The sequence below is a fragment of the Dipodomys merriami genome, unplaced genomic scaffold (genome assembly GCF_024711535.1).
Source record: "Dipodomys merriami isolate MVZ:Mamm:240054 unplaced genomic scaffold, mDipMer1.0.p SCAF_4, whole genome shotgun sequence".
Taxonomy (NCBI): domain Eukaryota; kingdom Metazoa; phylum Chordata; class Mammalia; order Rodentia; family Heteromyidae; genus Dipodomys; species Dipodomys merriami.
Genome location: NW_027205603.1, coordinates 39,333,992 through 39,352,893, shown reverse-complemented (window position 1 = coordinate 39,352,893; position 18,902 = coordinate 39,333,992). Strand labels below are relative to the sequence as shown.

General features: G+C 39.0%; 1 protein-coding gene across 2 annotated transcripts in view; it reads right to left on the bottom strand.

Moving 5' to 3' along the window:
• Positions 1 to 18,902, bottom strand: part of Dnajc5b (DnaJ heat shock protein family (Hsp40) member C5 beta) — a 94,266-nt gene that overhangs the window by 38,635 nt on the left and 36,729 nt on the right. For both annotated transcript variants that reach the window (XM_069991783.1, XM_069991784.1), the window contains one exon: positions 6,182 to 6,309. In XM_069991783.1, the coding sequence (XP_069847884.1) occupies positions 6,182 to 6,300 (119 nt within the window). In that variant the 5' untranslated portion in view covers positions 6,301 to 6,309. The remainder of the gene's footprint in view (positions 1 to 6,181; positions 6,310 to 18,902) is intronic.

Sequence of the window (18,902 nt, the reverse complement as noted above, 5' to 3'; positions counted from 1 at the left end):
TAAAGCAGCTAAAGGACAGTGCCCAAGCCTTTGAGCTCAAGCTCCCCAGCCCCACTCTCCCCTCCCTCCCCCCCCCCACACACATATTGCAACCTTGAAGGGAAACAGCCTAAACATCTACCAATAGAAATTGATTAAATTCTTGGATATCTGTGTCATGGTGTTCATTGGCAGTATGCAAAGAATGAGGAAACTGACTATAAACTGTTACTAAGGACAGTGCTAAAATGTATAGAGTAGGAAATATAATACATCACTATTTGTATAAAAGTAGAAATATAGGGCTTAGGCCTATCATTTTTTAATTTTGTTTTCTGATCTTCATTTTTTTCTCCATCTGTGAATTAGTTGAACTTTTCTAAAGTAAATCTTATTTGTAGTGTTAATTTGTATAGCTTTCTTATTGGTTGAATCCCAATCTTATCTGTAATGTTATATTGTATGGTTTTCTTAATGGTTGAATAGTATGTGTGTGTGTGTGTGTGTGTGTGTGTGTGTGTGAGAGAGAGAGAGAGAGAGAGAGAGAGAGAGGAGGGAGAAAGGAAGAGGGAAGGAAGGGAAATGATGGCATAATTTTTGTATTCATCATATATATATATATATATTTTGGGGGGGTCTGGTCATGGGGCCTGAACTCTGGGCCTGGGCACTGTCCCTCAGCTGTTCAGCTCAAGGCTAGCGCTCTACCACTTGAGCCACAGCGCCACTTCCGGCTTTTTTCTTTTTGCTATGTGGTGCTGAGGAATAAAACCCAGGGCCTCAGGCATGCAAGGCAAGCGCTCTACCACTGAGCCACCTTCCCAGTCCCCATCATATATATTTTATAAGCTCATGAGGATAGTTTTTTATTTACCCAAATTTATAACTCCTTCATTGTTTTTTCCCTTCCTCATAGTCAAGATTATTTATCATTTCTTTTTCTTTTCAAGAACTTCATTAAATCATTCATAAAATTAGATGTGCTAGTGACAAGTTCTCTCAGATTTCCTTTATCTGAGAATTTTAAATTTTCCCTTAATTCCTGAGCTTTAGTTCACCAGTTACTACATTTGTAGTTGACCATTCTTTGCTTTTCAGCACTTGAAAAATGTTTTCCCCACTTCATTCAGGCCTTTGTTACTTAAGACGAGGAATATATTGTCATTCAAATTAATGTTCCCTATAGGTAAGGCATCCTTCCTCCCTGGCCTACCTGCATTCAGGATTTTTCCCTTGCTTTTAATTTTCACGAGTTTCTGTTGTGTTTGACATAGATTTCTTTGGGTTCATCTTCTCAGTATTTCTGCTGTTGGTTTTTGTTGTTGTTGTTTTGTTTTGTTTTGTTACATTGCATTCACATTATTTTTTTACTTTTAGTGTGCTCACAAAAAATTAGAACACCTTAAACAGGAGTTTAATAGCAATTTTTGTAAGCAAAGTTACAATCCATCTCTAAATCGAATTGGTCGAAGTTACTTCATTATTTACAAAACATGATAAACAAGATGCTACACAAAATCATTGCATCTGAAGATTTTCTTTCTCCTTTATTCTCAAAGACAACTGGAAAAGAAAGCATTTATTGTCTTGCATAATCAAAAACATACCACAGTATAAACAGTTACCATTACACTTATTACAGCTTGGTTTAGTTTAAATGTGTGTGTGTGTGTGTGTGTGTGTGTGTGTGTGTGTGTGTGTGTGTGTGTGTGTGTGTGTGTGTGTGTGTGTGTGTGTGTGTGTGTGTGTGTGTGTGTGTGTGTGTGTGTTAAAAGGTCCCAAGATGGCTGTAGTTTTACAAAAATGGGCAGGGTGGCAAGTTGAAAACTTCATGTGCTTCTGGATATTGAGATTTTTTTAATGCAATCATCACAGTTAAAAACACCCTGCTGGTTATTCATAATTACATTTTATTAAGGTCATAAACCAGAAATAAACAATAAAGCCTATACAACTTGTAATTCTACTTTATCACTGACTGGTACAGCTAACAGGAGATAAGTGAAAAGTTCCTACAGTTTAAATGTCTGCTTTTTGAATCTGTAAGTTTATACTTTTTGTCAAATGTGGGAAGTTTTTAGCTATTCATTCTTCAAGTACTCTTACAGTTCTGTTCTTTCTCTCCCTCTTCATCCAATACTCTCATGACATAATCCTGAATCTTTTTGTGAATGTCCCAAAGTTTGCTTAGACTGACTTGCTCTCTGTTGTTCAGATTGGGCAAATTCTATTGCTCTATCTTCAATCTCACTGATCTTGTCTTGCATCAGCTCTGTTCTACTATCAAGTTAGTGTTATTTCTCACTTTTACGAATACATTTGACTTTCTTTTTTCTGTATATAACTTTTACTTATTTACTAGATTTTCTGCATTTTTCTTTGCTTCAAAATAATTTGTTTTTTTTTATTTTTATTTATTTTTATTATTTTTTTTTTTGGGTCCAGTCGTGGGGCCTGAACTCTGGGCCTGAGCACTGTCCCTCAGCTCTTCAGCTCAAGGCTAGCGCTCTACCACTGGAGCTACAGCGCCACTTCCGGCTTTTTTCATTTCGCTTATGTAGTACTGAGGAATCGAACCCAGGGTCTCAGGCATGCAAGGCAAGCGCTCTACCACTGAGCCACCTTCCCAGCCCCTGCTTCAAAATAATTTGTAACTGCTGACTAAATCTTTTTTATGATGCTTACTTTGAACACTTGTCAGAGAATTCTAGAATCTGTCTCATGTCATTGTAGAAGTCAGATGATGGTTTTCTCATTTAAGTTGTGATTTTCTTGGTTCTCTTGATGGGTGATTTTAATTACATGGTGTCATTTTGCTATTATTCTAAGGAACTCTGGCTCTATTCCTGTGCTAGGAAATGCTGTTTTCTATAGAACCTTGTAGGTTTCATCTTATTTTCTTGGGTAATTTCACTGGTAGTATAATTTTCAGACCCCTTAGTGACATTTTGATCTGTAAGGTTTGCCTTTTGCCTCTGAGCCTCCAGGTACCTGGTGATAGTATATGAGGAGCTGAAAGGAACTTCACTAAGCTGGGTGCCTTTACTGCAAATACTGGCTGGTGCCTGTTGTAATGGAATCCCCTTTATTAATGCCCTTTGTCAGATGGGGTCTGTGGATAGGAGAGGGATGTATCAGCCTGGTGAAAAAAGAAAGCATTACCCTTCTTGGTATTCTGCATGGCTTATCTAATGTTGTTGGGGGACTTTTGATCTATTTGGAAGAGCACAAGGCTCCTTGGAGGATTTCTAAATTGGATGATAGGAAAGGACAGGCCCAGATGGGTGAAGGGAGAGGGGTCATAAGATGTCCCGTCTCTGTGTTGTTCCTTTAATGCGATGTCCATAGCCAGTTTACTATCCTTTACCTGTCAGAGCTCTCTTTTGGTTGTCTTTTCTATTGTTTTTCTAAGGATTAGAGTTATGATTATCTAGGAGAAATAAGTCTACTCAGTCTTTCTCAGACTAGAAAGGTCTCTATATATGCTCAGGTAAGCATAAGATGTTTTTGGAAGGATATGCAAAGAATTGATAATATTGTTTCCCCTGAGGAGGTGACCTGGGGAATAAGAAGTAAGAGGGAGACTTTCTTTCATAACTAGTTGTATATTTTTATTTTAATCAAATGATTATAATATCTCCACAAAATTAAAATATCATCTAAAGAAGATGCCAAAGTTGGGCTCTGGTGGTGCATGCCTGAAATCTTAGATACTTGGGAGGCTGGGATTGAGGACCATGGTTCAAAGCTAGCCCAGGCAGAAAAATCCTTGAGATTCTAATTTCCAATTAACCAGCAAAGCCAGAGATGGAGCTGTGGTTCAAGTGGTAGAGTGCCAGCCTTGAGCAAAAAAAGCTAAGTAAGAATGTGAGGCCCTGAGTTCAAGCCCCAGTACTGGCACAATAAACACATAAGTAAAAATACAATAAAGGAGATTTTCAGAAGAAGAAGAAAAAGAAGCTTTTAACTTAATCTTATTTCCAACAGAACAACCAAAAATTCTATGAGAGGTCAAACTGTGAATGGATTCAAGAGTTGGTAATTTTATTAAATTTCACTGAATTTTAATTCCACCATGTTGTCTCTGCTTTGATCCAGATTTCAGAATATAAGAAGAATATTCTCAGTGGATTTGCAGCTTGCTCATACATTTTGAATAACTTGCAGAATACAAATGTGTAATTTAGATAGAAATAGATGCTTTTGGCAGCATACTAGTACCCTCATCAGCTGAAAAAATAATATTTGTATGACATTAAAACAAAATTAATAGCAAGACACTGATTACATGGAAAGATTTATGTTGTAATTATTAAACTTGCAAACAGCCCAGCATAATTAATGCCCCAATTAGGATATGACCTGAAATTTTAACTTTGAAAATTAATAAAGACAGTTAAAAGTCAAATTCGTAAAGTGAGTTTTAAGAATTGTAAGGGCCATGCACCCATGGCTCCTGTCTGCAATCCTAGCTAATCAGGAGGTGGGGATTTGAGGATTGTAGTTCAAAGCCAGCCCAGACAGGAAAGTCCATGAAACTCTTATCTCCAATGAACCACCAAAAACCCAGAAGTAGAGCTGTTGCTCAAGTGGAAGAGTGCTAGCCTTGAGTAAAAAGTTCAGGGACAGCTCACAGGGTCTGAGTTCAAACCCCAGATTAGATGCTCCCACCCCATACAAAGCCCCTCCCCCACACACACACAACACACAACACACAAAGAATGACAAGGTAGTCTAGCATACTTTTCTCTTTGGAGCATTTTTTGTCGATTCGGACACAATTGCTTTGATTCTTATCTAGATTTCAGCAAGGACCTTCCGTTTGCAGAGGGCGGGGCCACCCTACCTCCCAATAGGGAAAAATGAAAAGCAGGCACTTTTCTCTGTCTAGCACTTGAGGGAAACATAAGCTGCAAGGCTGATATTGATTTTAGCCAGATCCCATTGTTTTCACAGAAAGGCAGCTGTACCTCTGTCATTTACTCTTCAGTACAAGTTTCTTGAAGGCATTTCATGCTCTATAGTTTTATCACTTGGTGAAATTCAATTAAAGGCCAATGGATGTGCCATTAGTAGATAAAAATGGATAATTCAATAAATACTGGGGGGGCTAGTGATTCAGAAAAAAGTAAACCCAGAATCCTATCTTATTCCTTTATTTATGGTTTATTAAAAGTTTTGTTTACACCAAAATAAAATCTATATAGATCAGATATGTCATGTAAAAGCAGAATCATAAATGTAATAAGGTAAGAGCTCATTTTTTTGTAACAGTGTTATTAAAAGAGGCTTTAAACCATACCATTTAAATTTTTTTAATTCATAAAGAAAATAGCTAAAAATTTGCCTACTCAAACACCTTAAACTTTTATAACCTTAATTTAATTTTTTTCTATAATAAATAATTTTGCATTAATATATTTTTCAAGATATTATTATATATATTTCAACATATTATTTTTTTTGCCAATCCCAGGGCTTGAACTCAGGGCCTAGGCACTGTCCCTAAGCTTCTTTTTGTTTAAGGCTAACACTCTATCTCTTGAACCACAGTACCACTTCCAGCCTTTTCTGTTTATGTGGTATTGAGGAATCAAACCCAGGGCTTCAGGTATGCTGGGCAAGCACTCTACCACTAAGAAACATTCCCAGCCTGAAATATATATATTATTCTTCTAAGTGTTAGATAAATGGATATTTTTATTTTTCTCAAATGTAGCTAATGTAGAATTAGACTAGATAGATATGAAACTTCAAAGTTAGGGCTTGAATAGTGTGTTAAATCCACCCTGGTGGATGATGGATAGGAACAAATCCACTCTTACTGAAACATCCTTCCTCCAGATTCACTGATGCTATATCGTGTAAATTAAATCACAACTATTGGTTGTAATTGGTTCTCTCCTTTCCCCTCTTCTGCTCTCTCCCTTCCTTCCTCTTTCTGCTCTGACCTTACAGATCCAGAACACTAGGGTATCCTTTCCTAAGTCCTAGCTGCCATCACCAAATTGATTGATTCATAAAATCATTGCTATGTCTGTTTATTCCTAATTGTCTATGTTGCAGACAAGGACATTTGGTGTCAAAAATTCAGACTACTTGGTGTCCACAAGAAGCTTATGTCTAACCAGAGCCACTTGCCAGTCACAAAACAACTATCACCAGAAGCTCAGGAAATGTCATCACTGCACTTCCTCTGTACCTGTAGGTTTTCTTAATTTCTTCATTTGTTGCTCCCTTCTGCAGACCAAGGATTTCATATAGAGCTTCTCCAGTTGTTGACATGGTCCGCTGTCTTTGGTTAGGTATGTTATCTTCCATTTTCCCAGGCTGCAAAACCAAAGAAGGAAAAATCACCACGGTTATACACACTGGTAATTTTCAATCTTTTGTAAAATGGCAGTCTGAAGTATCTTTGTGTGCTAGCTATAAAAAACAAAAGTGGAGACAAAATTAACCAGACAGGAAAAAGTTTTGAGTCTCAAAGCACCAACGGGCACAAGTAGTCCCAAAAGTGGAGAAAGAACTTTGCCCAAAGTTCTGTGGACATTCACTTTCTCCACAGAAGCAAAATGTGATATAAATACCTACAAGATTCAGATGTTGTGAGAGTCAGTCTTCATCAATTAGGCAAATGTGGATGCTTGGTTTTCTTTGTGTAAAATTTGAATACTTTCTTTTTGGCATATTTTCCAAATTTAGCAAACAAAAGAATAGACCATGTTGTTCTATCTCTGTTGCACAAGTCATTGATCAAAAGATTTTTGGTCATATATATATATATATATATATATATATGTATATATATATGTATATATATGTATATATATATGTATATATATATGTATATATATATATATATATATATATATATATATATATATATATATGCTTTCTCTTTCTTTAACAGAAAAAAATTCCTGGTCTCATATGGAACCCAAGTTAGAACTTCTCTATAGCTGTGGAATCCCAGTCCTCCCTCATCCCATCCAACAGTGGGGCTGAGTTCTGCTTCAGGGATGGCTTCTATCCTATGGTCAATCCAGAAGAAACTGGGCTGTCTCCGGTTCCTGATGCATTATGACTTTGTGAACTCAAAAAGACAAGTACAACTTGGGGACATTTCTGTAAATACCATTTCACCTCTCCAAGCACTAATGGCTTTATATATAGGATAATAGTCCTTTCTCTTATAAAGCTGTCTTCAGGACTTAGAAATAATGCATATGTTGTATCCAGGATATAATAATCTCAAGGAAAAAAAGAACAAATATTTGTATTAAGGACAGCACAGTATTTATTCAGAGTACAGTATAATTAGAAACTCCAGGTAGGAATATTGGCCTCCCTACTACCAGCTTCATTATTTTCTTCTTCTGTAAATTGAAGAAAAAAATGTGCGTTACTACTTGGAGCTGTAAGAATTAAATATATTGACCCATTTTTTTTAACAAAAGTTATGCCAATGTTCATAGCAGCATTAAGCAAAAAAGCCAAAAGGTGTAAACAACATTTGTGGCCATCAGCAGATGAATGGATGAACAGTATGGTATGTATATAGAAAGGAATATTATAGATGCATGAAAAGAAATGGAACTCTGACACAGACTATGACATGGATGAACCTCAAAAATATTATGTTCTTGAAATAAGCTAGTCACAAAGGATACATATAGTGAAACAGATGTGATCATTTATTGTATTCCACTCATATGAGGCACTTGAACTGAAAAATTCAGAGACAAAAAGTAGAATAGAGAATAGTTGCAGCTGGAGGGAATGGGAAACGAAATTCTTACTAGCAGAGCTTCTGATTGAGATGGTAAGTTCTGGAAATACATGGTGGTAAAGGGGAGATTAATATTGTAAATGTATCTAATGCTGCTAAGGCATACACTTGAGGATGATCATAAATGATGGGTATGGTATGCGTGTCTGTAATCCCAGTACTCAGGAGGCTGAGAGAGGAGTATTATAAGTTCAAGGCCAGTATTGGGATCCATAGTGTGTTCAAGTCCAATCTCAGCTGATACCCTGTTTTCAAAACACTCCCTCTCTGAAACAAAAAGATAAAAAGATAAATTTTGAGACAAGTCCAGTGGCCCAAGCCTGCAATCTCAGCTAATTTATAAAAGCAGAAAATGGAGATTGAGGGAATCATGATTTGAGGCTAGTGAGGCACAAAATGTTTATAAGATTTCATCTCAACCAGTGGCAGGGCATGGTGGTGAATGTCTGTCATTCCGGCAATGTGGGGAATCACAAATAGGATTGCAGTCTAGGCCAGCCTGAGCACAAGGCAAAACTCTATCTTGAAAATAACCAATGCATAAAGGGATGGCAGTGTGGCCCAAGCAGTAGAGTGCCTGTCTAGCATGCACGAGTCTCTGAGTTCAAACCCTAGTACTGAAAAGAAAAAGGTAAAATTTTGAATTTTGTGGTACAGTTTTTCAGATTTCTTAGATCTGAGCTTGGTGATGTGTGCCTGTAATACCAGCTATTGAGGAAGCAGAAGAAAGAAGATCACAAGTTCAAAGCCAGTCCTGGGGGAGTGAGACTCTATCTGAAAGAAAAAAAAGAGATCAAAGCCAACCCTGGCAGAGTGAGACTCTATTTGAGAAAGAAAGAAAGAAAGAAAGAAAGAAAGAAAGAAAGAAAGAAAGAAAGAAAGAAAGAAAGAAAGAAAGAAAGAAAGAAAGGGAGAAAGGGAGGGAGGGAAGGAAGGAGAGAAGGAGGGAGGGAGGGAGGGAGGGAGGGAGGGAGGGAGGAAGGAAGGAAGGAAGGGGAAAGAAAGAGGTAAAGAGTAGGAAGAGGAGGAGGAAGAGGAAGAGAGGGAGAGAGAAGAGAGGGAAGAGGAGGGAGGCAGCCAGGCTTGGGAAGAACTTAAGTAGTAGGCCAAACACTTGCCTAATGTATGTGAGGCCCTGGGTTCGGTCCCCACTATCTCTGACCAAAATTTCTTCTAAATCACCTCCTATCACTTACAGCCACAGTGAATGAATGGATACGTCAGAGCTGAGGTGACACCTGTGTTCAGCATGAGGCATCCTTGGCAGCAGAAAAATGAGTCGTAAATGTCCTAGTGGTGGGTAGGCGCGGCAAGGCCAACCTCCTAGCTCTGCTTCCATGACACTAATGGCTGCCTTGCTAGCAGAAAGGGCAGAGGCCCCAGTCTGTCGTCTGGGAAGCCAGAGTGGTCTTAAAGGCCCCTGTCCCCAACCAATTAAGAAAGACAATGTGTATATAGAATAATATTTATTGAAATGAACTATAGGAAATGGAAACAGGAGGGTTTTTTCTTGTTAGTTTTCTTCTCTTTTTTTCTTGCTTAGCTGGCTTTGGGAGGGGGAGGAGAGGCACAGAAATGGAGCAGTAGTACTCAGTAGACACCATGTGGGAAATTAACTACACAACTTGTGGGTGGGAATGGGAGGGAAAACCTAGGAGAGTGAGGGAAGGGGTGACATTGTCCAATAAGAAATATATTCAAGCTGGGTGCTCACGCCTGTAATCCTAGCTACTCAGGAGGCTGAGATCTGAGGATCGCGGTTCAAAGCCAGCCCGGGCAGGAAAGTCCGTGAGACTCTTATCTCCAATAAACCACTAGAAAACCAGAAGTGGCGCTGTGGCTCAAGTGGTAGAGCATTCACCTTGAGCTGAAGAAGACAGCAACAGTGCCCAAGCCCAGAGTTCAAGCCCCACAACCGACAAAAAAAAAAAGAAAAAGAAATATATTCATTATCTGACTTATGTAACTATAACCCCTCTGTTTATCACCTTTACAACCACTATTTTTAAAACCCTTAAAAAAAAACCTACAATGTACTCAGGTGCTGTTGGCTCATGCTACACTCCTAGCTAGTCAGGAGACTGAAATCTGGGGATTGTGGCTCAAAGCTAGCCAGAGCAAGAAAGTCCATGAGACTCTCATTGCCAATTAACCAGCAATAATAATAATAATAATAATAGTAATAAAGCAGAAATAGAGGTGTGGCTCAAGAGGTAGAATGTTAACCTTGAATAAAAAAGCTCAGGGACAGCACCCAGACCCTGAGTTCAAGGCCCCCCCCACACACATACACAGACAATGCAAGGAATTTTCAAATGTTTTTGTGAGCCTCTAGAGAGGAAAAGCAAGGCAGTTGTGAAGGAAGTCAGAAGGCAGGCAAAATCACATGGCCTTGAAGGATCTGAGGACTGCCTGCTGAGGTGCTGCTGTGGGCAGGCATAGGGGGCCGCACATTGCCCTCTCCCTACGAAAGGAAGTGCTCTAGAGCTCAGAAGGGTTCAAGTCACAAAGCTCTAGGTGGCACAAGAACAGGAAGAGAATTCTACTCACTACAAAACAAAACCAGACAGGTGTCCACACTGACTGGCACCCACTCAATAAATTGTTCTCTTGTTTTCACTGCTGTTCTGCTTTCCTTCTGCCTTATTCTCTACCCTATATCTGAATTTCCTTATGGAGCAAACAATTCAAGGCCGAGAAACTTGACAATCCAATCCCACACACCTGCTGGGTCTTGAAACCAAACTCCTGCTGACTATTCTCAATTAAGAAAAATTGAGGTTCTCGTACTCACTTCCCAGGCAGCTCTCCCTTGGCATACCATATGCATGCATGCCACTTAGGATTCTGATTGGTTTGCCCTCTTCCTCCAGTCATGGCAGGCTTCTCTGTAAGTGTGGATGATTGTGTGGCTTGTGGACAAGCAAAGGACCAAAGTCATCCTACTAGTCCCTTTGGGACTCCAAGACTTTACTGGAGATGGGAGAGGCAAGATTGCCAGAGCCAGTGGTTGCTAACACTAAGAATGTATCATCAGTAAATCCCACTTCTGGGCATATGGCCAAAGGTAGATATGTGTTGAAATGTGTCTGCTCTCTCCTGTTCCTTGAAACACCACCTACAACACGAATATATGGAATCAAGTTAATTGTCCATCAATAGATAACTAGATTAGGAAAATGTAGCTGGAGACATGTCTCAAGTAGTAAACACCTTCCCAAATTCAATCCCAGTTTGAAAAGAAGGAAAGAAGGAAGGAAGGAAGGAGGGAGGAAAGGAGGGAGGAGGGAAGGAAGGAAGTAGGGAGGGAGGGAAGGAAGGAAAGAAGGAAGGGAGGGAAGGAAGGAAAGAAGGAAGGAAGGAAGGAAGGAAGGAAGGGAAGAAGGGAGGGAAGGGAGGAAGGAAGATGATATATATACACAATGGAATACTGTTCAGTAGGTTTTCTTTTCTTTTCTTTTTTTTTCATTTCTTTTTTTTTTTTTTTTTTTTTTGGTGCTGGTCCTAGAGCTTTAACTCAGGGCCCAGGTGCTGTCCATAAGCTTTTTGCTCAAGGCTAGCACTCTACTGCTTGAATCATAGCTCCACTTCTGACACTTTAGTGGTTAATTGGAGATAAGTGCTTTATGGATTTTCCTGCCCAGGCTTGCTTTGAACCACACCCAATTCTCAGATCTCAGCATCCTGCATTGCTAGGATTAGAGGTGTGAGCCACTGGTGCCTAGCTCAGTACTTTTTTTTTTTTTTAGAAATCTTGTTACCATCTAAAACATAGTTGAATCTTGAGATTATTATATACACTGCCAGACAGCAAAAAACGAATGTCACATGCTCTCATTCTCATGTGGAATAAAAATAATTGAAGTAAAAGAAGCAGAGTAGAATAGAGGTTACCAGGAGTTTAGGTGGGTTGAAGGGTTGGAGAGATATTGGTCAAAAGAAATAAAATTTCTGTTAAAAAGTGTAAGTTTAGTAGCTCTACTGTGCAATTCAGCGATTGTAGTTAGTATGCATTGTTCAAGTTGACTTATTCTCACCACAATAAAGATTAGTAAGTCTGTGAAATAATGCTTAGCTCAATTGTCATATTTCAAAGCATCATTTTATATATACATACACCATAATATATACAATATTTGACAATTTAAGTAATGCATCAACATAATAGCTCAAATTGTAAAACTATAGGATGGGGACTAGAGATCATCTAGGTCAATTTAACAAGTATCTTTTAGGTCATTTTGGCTAGAATCCAATAAAACAGATCATCTTCCTGTGAGCCAATTAACTCTCTGTTTTCCTGGAGATGAGATAGGTCTCCATGGCAATAAATGCTTTCTTCGATATCTGCCCCAGTCTTACATGTTTCAGTTGAGTAAGCCAGGAGTGGTCTCACCCAAGCCATACAACTAGGATGCTTCTAAAATTGTATCATACTGTATAGTCTCTCAGTGAGGTCCATGAAGAGCACAGTTTGGGTACTGTTGGTTGCTCTGACATCAAGTCTGGATCTGACCAGCAGAAGAGCAGTAGCAGGAGGCAGAGCCTCAAGTGGAGTTCAGGCTTCTGACTCCAATTGTTGGTAGGTCCTTGCAATTCTTACCCTCCCATAATGCAGCAAACCCCTTCCTGGCTGAGCCAATAAAATTCCACCAGTGCACAAATTGGCACACTTTAAAAAAAAACAACAAAAAACTTTGGTCACTGTTAGCCAAGACTCTTCATTGTCATATTTACTCTGAAATAAACACAACTGGCAAGTCCCTAACTACCTCTAAGCCAGGGTAGTTAGTCAATTGTGGACTTTCCTAAATCTCTGTACCTATTCTTTAACTTGACCATAGCTTCTAGATCCTTGGGAGTTGGTCAGTAATGATTCAGGTCCATAACCCTAGCTACTCAGGAGGCTGAGCTCTAAGAACTGCAATTTCAAGCCAGCCTAGGCAGACTAAACCAGGAGATTCTTAGCTCTATTCAGACAGCAAAATAAAAACAAAACTGGAAGTAGAGGTATGACTGACATAGGATAACACTGGGGTGGGGCAGGGGGAGTGAGAATGAAGTCCCCGAGATCAATCCCAGTACTATTACTGGGGTAAGGGGAAACCTTTGGGGACAGTAAGGGTAATAAAGATATTCAAACAGAATTCAAGTGTACTGTGCAGACACGATTAGCAGAGATAAGAGAAAGAATGAATCATCCAGGTAAAGTAGAAAACTATTCTAGAGAATTAAGGATAAATAGAAGTATAGCAAAATAGGTATCTTGGCTTTGTTGACTTTCCTCTATATTCGGCATCTGAATTTTTTTCTTTTTTAATCCATTCTTCCTTGTATAACAGACACTGCTATTGCTCCAATAGTCAACAACTAGTCCTGAGATACATTTTAACAAGGCAGAAAGGTGCAGTTTCCACACCATGATCACTGTGCTCCCTGACCTCCTATGATTCCTCTTCTTCTTTGGGAGTTGCTGCCACTAATTCAAAAAAGATTTGAGAGTTACTGAAGATAATTTGCTAAGATGATAACAATAGTGATAATGAACCAGGATAGACTAGGGGAGAATGAGACGTATGGAAAACTTACAGCAAATTCAGGAGATATTCATTCATCTACTCCCCTTAAGATTAAGTGATCCTACAGAACTCTTTCTATGAAGCCATCATAACCCGCATCCCAAAACCAGTCAGGGACTCATCAAAAAAGACCCATTTCTTTGATGAACATTGATGCAAAACTTTTCAACAAAATTTTGGCCAATCGACTTCAACAGTTCATCCAAAAAAGTCATACACCACAATCAAACAGGATTCATTTCAGGGGTGCAAAGCTGGTCCAATACACGCAAATCAATTAATATAATTCATCACATCAACAAGAACAAGGTTAAGAACCACATGGTTATCTCAATAGATGCAGAAAAACCATTTGACAAGATCCAACACCCCTTTATGATGAAGGCTCTGGAAAAACTACAAATCTATGGAACATTCCTCAATACAATAAAGGCTGTATATGACAAACCTACAGCCAGCATTATACTCAATGGTGAAAAACTAAAGCCATTTCCTCTAAACTAAGGAAAGAGTCAAAGATGTCCACTCTCTCCACTTCTCTTCAATTTATATTAGAATGTCTAGCTACAGCAATAAGACAAGATGCAAACATAAAAGGGATCCAAATATGGAAAGATGAAGTAAAACTCACCCTCTTTGTAGATGACATGATCTTGTATTTAAAGAATCCCACGCACTCTACTCCCAAATTACTTGAGCTGATTAGAAACTTTGGCAAAGTGGCAGGGTATAAAATTAACCCTCAAAAATCAATGGCTTTTCTGTATGCCAACAATGAGAAGAGGGTGGCTGAAATCAGGAAAGTAACTCCTTTTGTAATAGCCCCACAAAAAATAAAATACCTAGGAATTAACTTAACCAAAGAAGTGAAGGACCTCTATGATGAAAACTTTAAAAACCTGAAAAAGGAAATCAACACAGAACTTAGTGGATAAACCTCCCATGCTCCTGGATTGGAAGGATCAACATTGTGAAAATGATAATACTTCCCAAGATTATCTACAAATTCAATGCGATACCTATTAATATTCCAACCTCATTCTTCAAGGAAATAGAAGAGGCAATCCAAAAATTCATATGGAACAAAAAGACCCCAAATAGCAAAAATGATCCTTAACAGAAAGAACACTGCTGAAGGAATATCAATACCAAATTTCAAACTCTACTACAAAGCCATAACAATCAAAATAGCTTGGTATTGGCACAAGAAGAGATCTCAGAACCAATGAAATAGAATTGAAAACTCAGAAATGAACCCACAGACCTATAACCACCTAATCTTTTATAAGAGAGCTAAAAAAATAGAATGGAAGAAAGACAGCCTCTTCAGTAAATGGTGCTGGCAAAATTGGTTAATCACTTGTAGAAAACTAAAGCTAGATCCTTATATATCACCCTGCACCAGAATCAACTCCAAATGGATCAAAGACCTTGGAGTCAAAGCAGACAGCTTGAAAACATTACAGGATGGAATAGGAGAAACCCTAGATCTCCTTGGCACAGGCTGAAATTTTCTTAATAGAGACCCAGAAACACAACAGATCAAAGAAAGGTTGGACAAATGGGATTGCATGAAGTTGCAGAGCTTCTGCATGGCAAAGGACATAGCTAGCAAGATCAATAGAAAGCCCACAGATTGGGAGAAGATTTTCATTAGCCATACAATGGACAAGGGTCTCATAAGTAAAAATACCTGGAACTCAAAAAACTAAATCCCCCAACAACAAATCCTCAAAGAAACAACTGCCCAATAAATAAGTGGGCTAAAGACTTAAAGAGAGACTTCTCTCAAGAGGAAATAAGAATGGCCAATAGACACATGAAGAAATGCTCAACCTCTCTAGCCATAAAAGAAATGCAAATCAAAACAACATTGAGATACCACCTCACCCCAGTTAGAAAGGCTATAATCAAGAACTCTAATAATAACAGATGCTGGAAGGGGATGTGGACAGAAGGGAACCCTACTGCATTGTTGGTGGAAGTGTAAACTTGTTCAACCACTTTGGAAAGTAGTATGGAGGTTCCTCAAAAGACTCCACATAGAGCTCCCCTATGACCCAGCAATCCCACTTTTGGGCATTTACCCAAATGTTCACAAATAATATCACACTAAAGCTACCAGAATGACTATGTTTATTGCAGCATTATTTACCATAACGAAGATATGGAACCAACCTAGATGCCTCTCCGTAGATGAATGGATCAAGAAAATGTGGCATATATACACAATGGGATTCTATGCCTCCATCAGAAAGAATGACATTGCCCCATTTGTTAGGAAATGGAAAGACTTGGAAAAAATTATATTAAGTGAAGTAAGCCAGGCCCAAAGAAACATAGGTTACATGGTTTCCCTTATTTGCAATAACTAGTATATGTCTGAGTCAAGCAGAAAAGGTCAGATAAGTTGATGTTAGGGAAATGAACCCTAAGATATGTATTCAAATTTTTTTCTTTCATGCAATTGTTTCTAACACATTTATAAGATTGTTTCTTTGTTGCTTTGTATGTCCCTCCCCCACAGTATAACCCCTGCTTTCACTGTATTTGATGTTGGTATAATTTGTGGAGGGGAAGGGGAAAAACAAATCGTTTAAATAGGGATACAGGTGGACCCATTGCAACAATGAGATGTTCAAGTCGTTATGTTGAAAATGAACTTTACAACTTTAGTGGGGGGGGGGGAAGGACTGGGTAGGGGGGTGGGAGGAGGATTGAATGAGAAGGGGAAACAAAGGAGGAGTCTACAATGCTTGATATCAAATGTACTCATTATCTTGCCCATGTAATTGTAACTCCTCTGTACAGTATTTTCACAATAAAAATAAACATTAAAAAAAAGAAATGTACTCATTATCTTGCCCATGTAATTATAACCCCTCTGTATAGTATTTTCACAATAAAAAAAAAAGAAAACATAGCAATCTTAAAAAAAATACTCCACATAGAGCTCCCCTATGACCAGCAATCCCACTTTTGGGTATTTACCTGAATGATCACAAACAAGACCATACTAAAGCTACGACTATGTTTATTGCAGCATTATTTACTATAGCGAAGATATGGAACCAACCCAGATGCCCCTCCGTAGATGAATGGATCAAGAAAATGTGGTATATATACAATGGGATTCTATGCCTCCATCAGAAAGAATGACATTGCCCCATTTGTTAGGAAATGGAAAGACTTGGAAAAAAAATATATTAAGTGAAGTAAGCCAGGCCCAAAGAAACACAGGTCCCATGATTTCCTTATTTGCAATAACTAGTATATGTCTGAGACAAGCAGAAAAGGTCATATAAGATGATCTTAAGTAAAATGAACCCCAAGATAAGGACACAAGTAGTTTTTTCTTTCTAGCTATTGTTTCTAACCTATTCATAAGGTACCATGTGATTTTTTTTTTGTTGCTTAGTATGTCCCTCCCCCTCGGTTTAACCCCTCTTTTCACTGTATTTGATGCTGATATAATTTGGGGAGGGGAAGGGAAAAAACAAATTGTTTAAATAAGGATACAGGTGGATCCATTGCAACAATGAGATGCACAAGACTCTATGTTGAAAAACGAACTTTACAATTTAGGCGGGGGGGGGGAAGGGGGGAAAGGAGGGGGAGCTGCGTGGAGGGGGGAGTGTAGTTGTGGAGATGGGAGGGAATGGATGGTAGGGGGAAAACAAGACAGAAGGCGACAATGCTTGATAAGAAATGTACTCATTATCTTGCTCATGTAATTGTAACCCCTCTGTACAGTATTTTCACAATAAAAAACATTAAAAAAAGATTAAGTGATCAAAGCCATTTAGGGGAAAATGAGGCAGGATAGACTAGGGAAAATGAGACGTGGTAAGCTTACAGCCAAAGACAGGAGACAGTCATTCATCTACTTCCCTTAAGATTAAGGGAGAAAAGTTAGTTAGGGGAAAATAAGACAGGATAATGTGACATAAAGTGCCATTTTTGCTTCAGAAAGAGACAACAGGATGCATTTCTCAGCCCAAGATTTAATGTATGCCTTCCTGAGAAAAATGCTTCCCCCAAATTTAAGCAACCTCTTATATAAAATGTATATAATAGGATGTCTTCCTTATTCTCAAGGATAAGGATCTATTTTATGGCAGGATGCATTGTTACCTGGAAGAAATGTCCCCAAACATCCAGAAACTCAGAAAGTAACAGCAGGAGTGATTAGAGCAAATATGAAACACTTCTCTTTGTATAACTTTGAAGCCAGACCCCCTGCCTTTACCATATAAAGTCCCCTAACAGCCAAGGAACTGAGTACATGTGCACGAGCATACAGTGTGTGTGTGTGTGTGTGTGTGTGTGTGTGTGTGTGTGTGTGTGTGTGTATCCCTTTTGAGAGCACTCACACTCTGTCAGAGTGTGCCCCTGCCTTTCTGTTTGTCTGCTTTTTGTCTGCTTACCTAATTTTTATCTGCTTGCTGGCTCACCTACTTGCTTGCTCATTCAATAAAGCTCTGCCAAGTTTCCTTACCATCATGACTTGTTCAGAAATTCTTATCTGGCCATCGAAGTCAAGGACAAGGATCCTAAGTGAAGAGTCCCTACTTTTAAAGGGAAACTTCACTAACTCTCACCTTTGTCTGATGACAATAACACCCACACAAGACAATTCGATGATTTTTTCAAAGACTGGAGGGTGCAGGTCTTTAGGGAGGTGGATGGGTAACCTAGAGTATGAATGAATATATTGATCAAGAGCATGAATCAACAATGTACCTAGTATTCAGAGCTAACTCTGAGGTATCAAGTATGGCGGTCAAACAGAAGAAGGAGGAATCTTGCAGAGGACAAGTCTCTGCTTGGAAACTGAGCCATCAGAAGTCAGATGCCTAGCACATGTTAGGTCTTTGACAAGTGTCTATTGGGGGACTCCAAACAAGTCTGACTAAAGTGGGACTGGGAGAGGCAGCTTCACAGAAAGGAGAAGGATGAGCTGCTAAAAGTACTACCACTCATTTTGCGCAAAACTTTAGTATATATTCTTTGCCTTCATGTCCAAGTTTAAATTTGGATCCACATTGACTTGGCAAGTAGTTACTCTCTTGATCATATCATGGAAGGTTTGTAAGTTTAGGATCTGCAAGAGGAGGGACGATTTATTTAGCTCAGGGGGAGGTTCAAGGGGGTCTTGACCAGACAATGGTCTCCTTCCCCACCTAATGAGCTCCTATGGGGGGGGTGACTTCAGACTACAGTGATGTCTTTGTGAACTCTCATTAAAGACTAAAGGGACAGAGGTTTGGAATCTTGAAACTTCAGTGAGACAGTGCCAGGGCAGGTTCTGACCTGCATCTTTCTACGGAGGAAGCAGAAGCAACACAGATGGAAGAGCAGTTAGTGGGTACTGCCATCCTGTCCCCAGGCCTGATGAGAGAAGGGCTAGCTTCAGGTATCCCAGTGTCATTGATGAAAACATTTGCCCATATCCCTGGGCACTCTCAGAAATGTTTAGAATCATTGCAAATTCCAGAATCACAATTCAAGAAAGACTTGCTACCAGCAAGAGGCAGTGAGGGAGAAGATGGGGG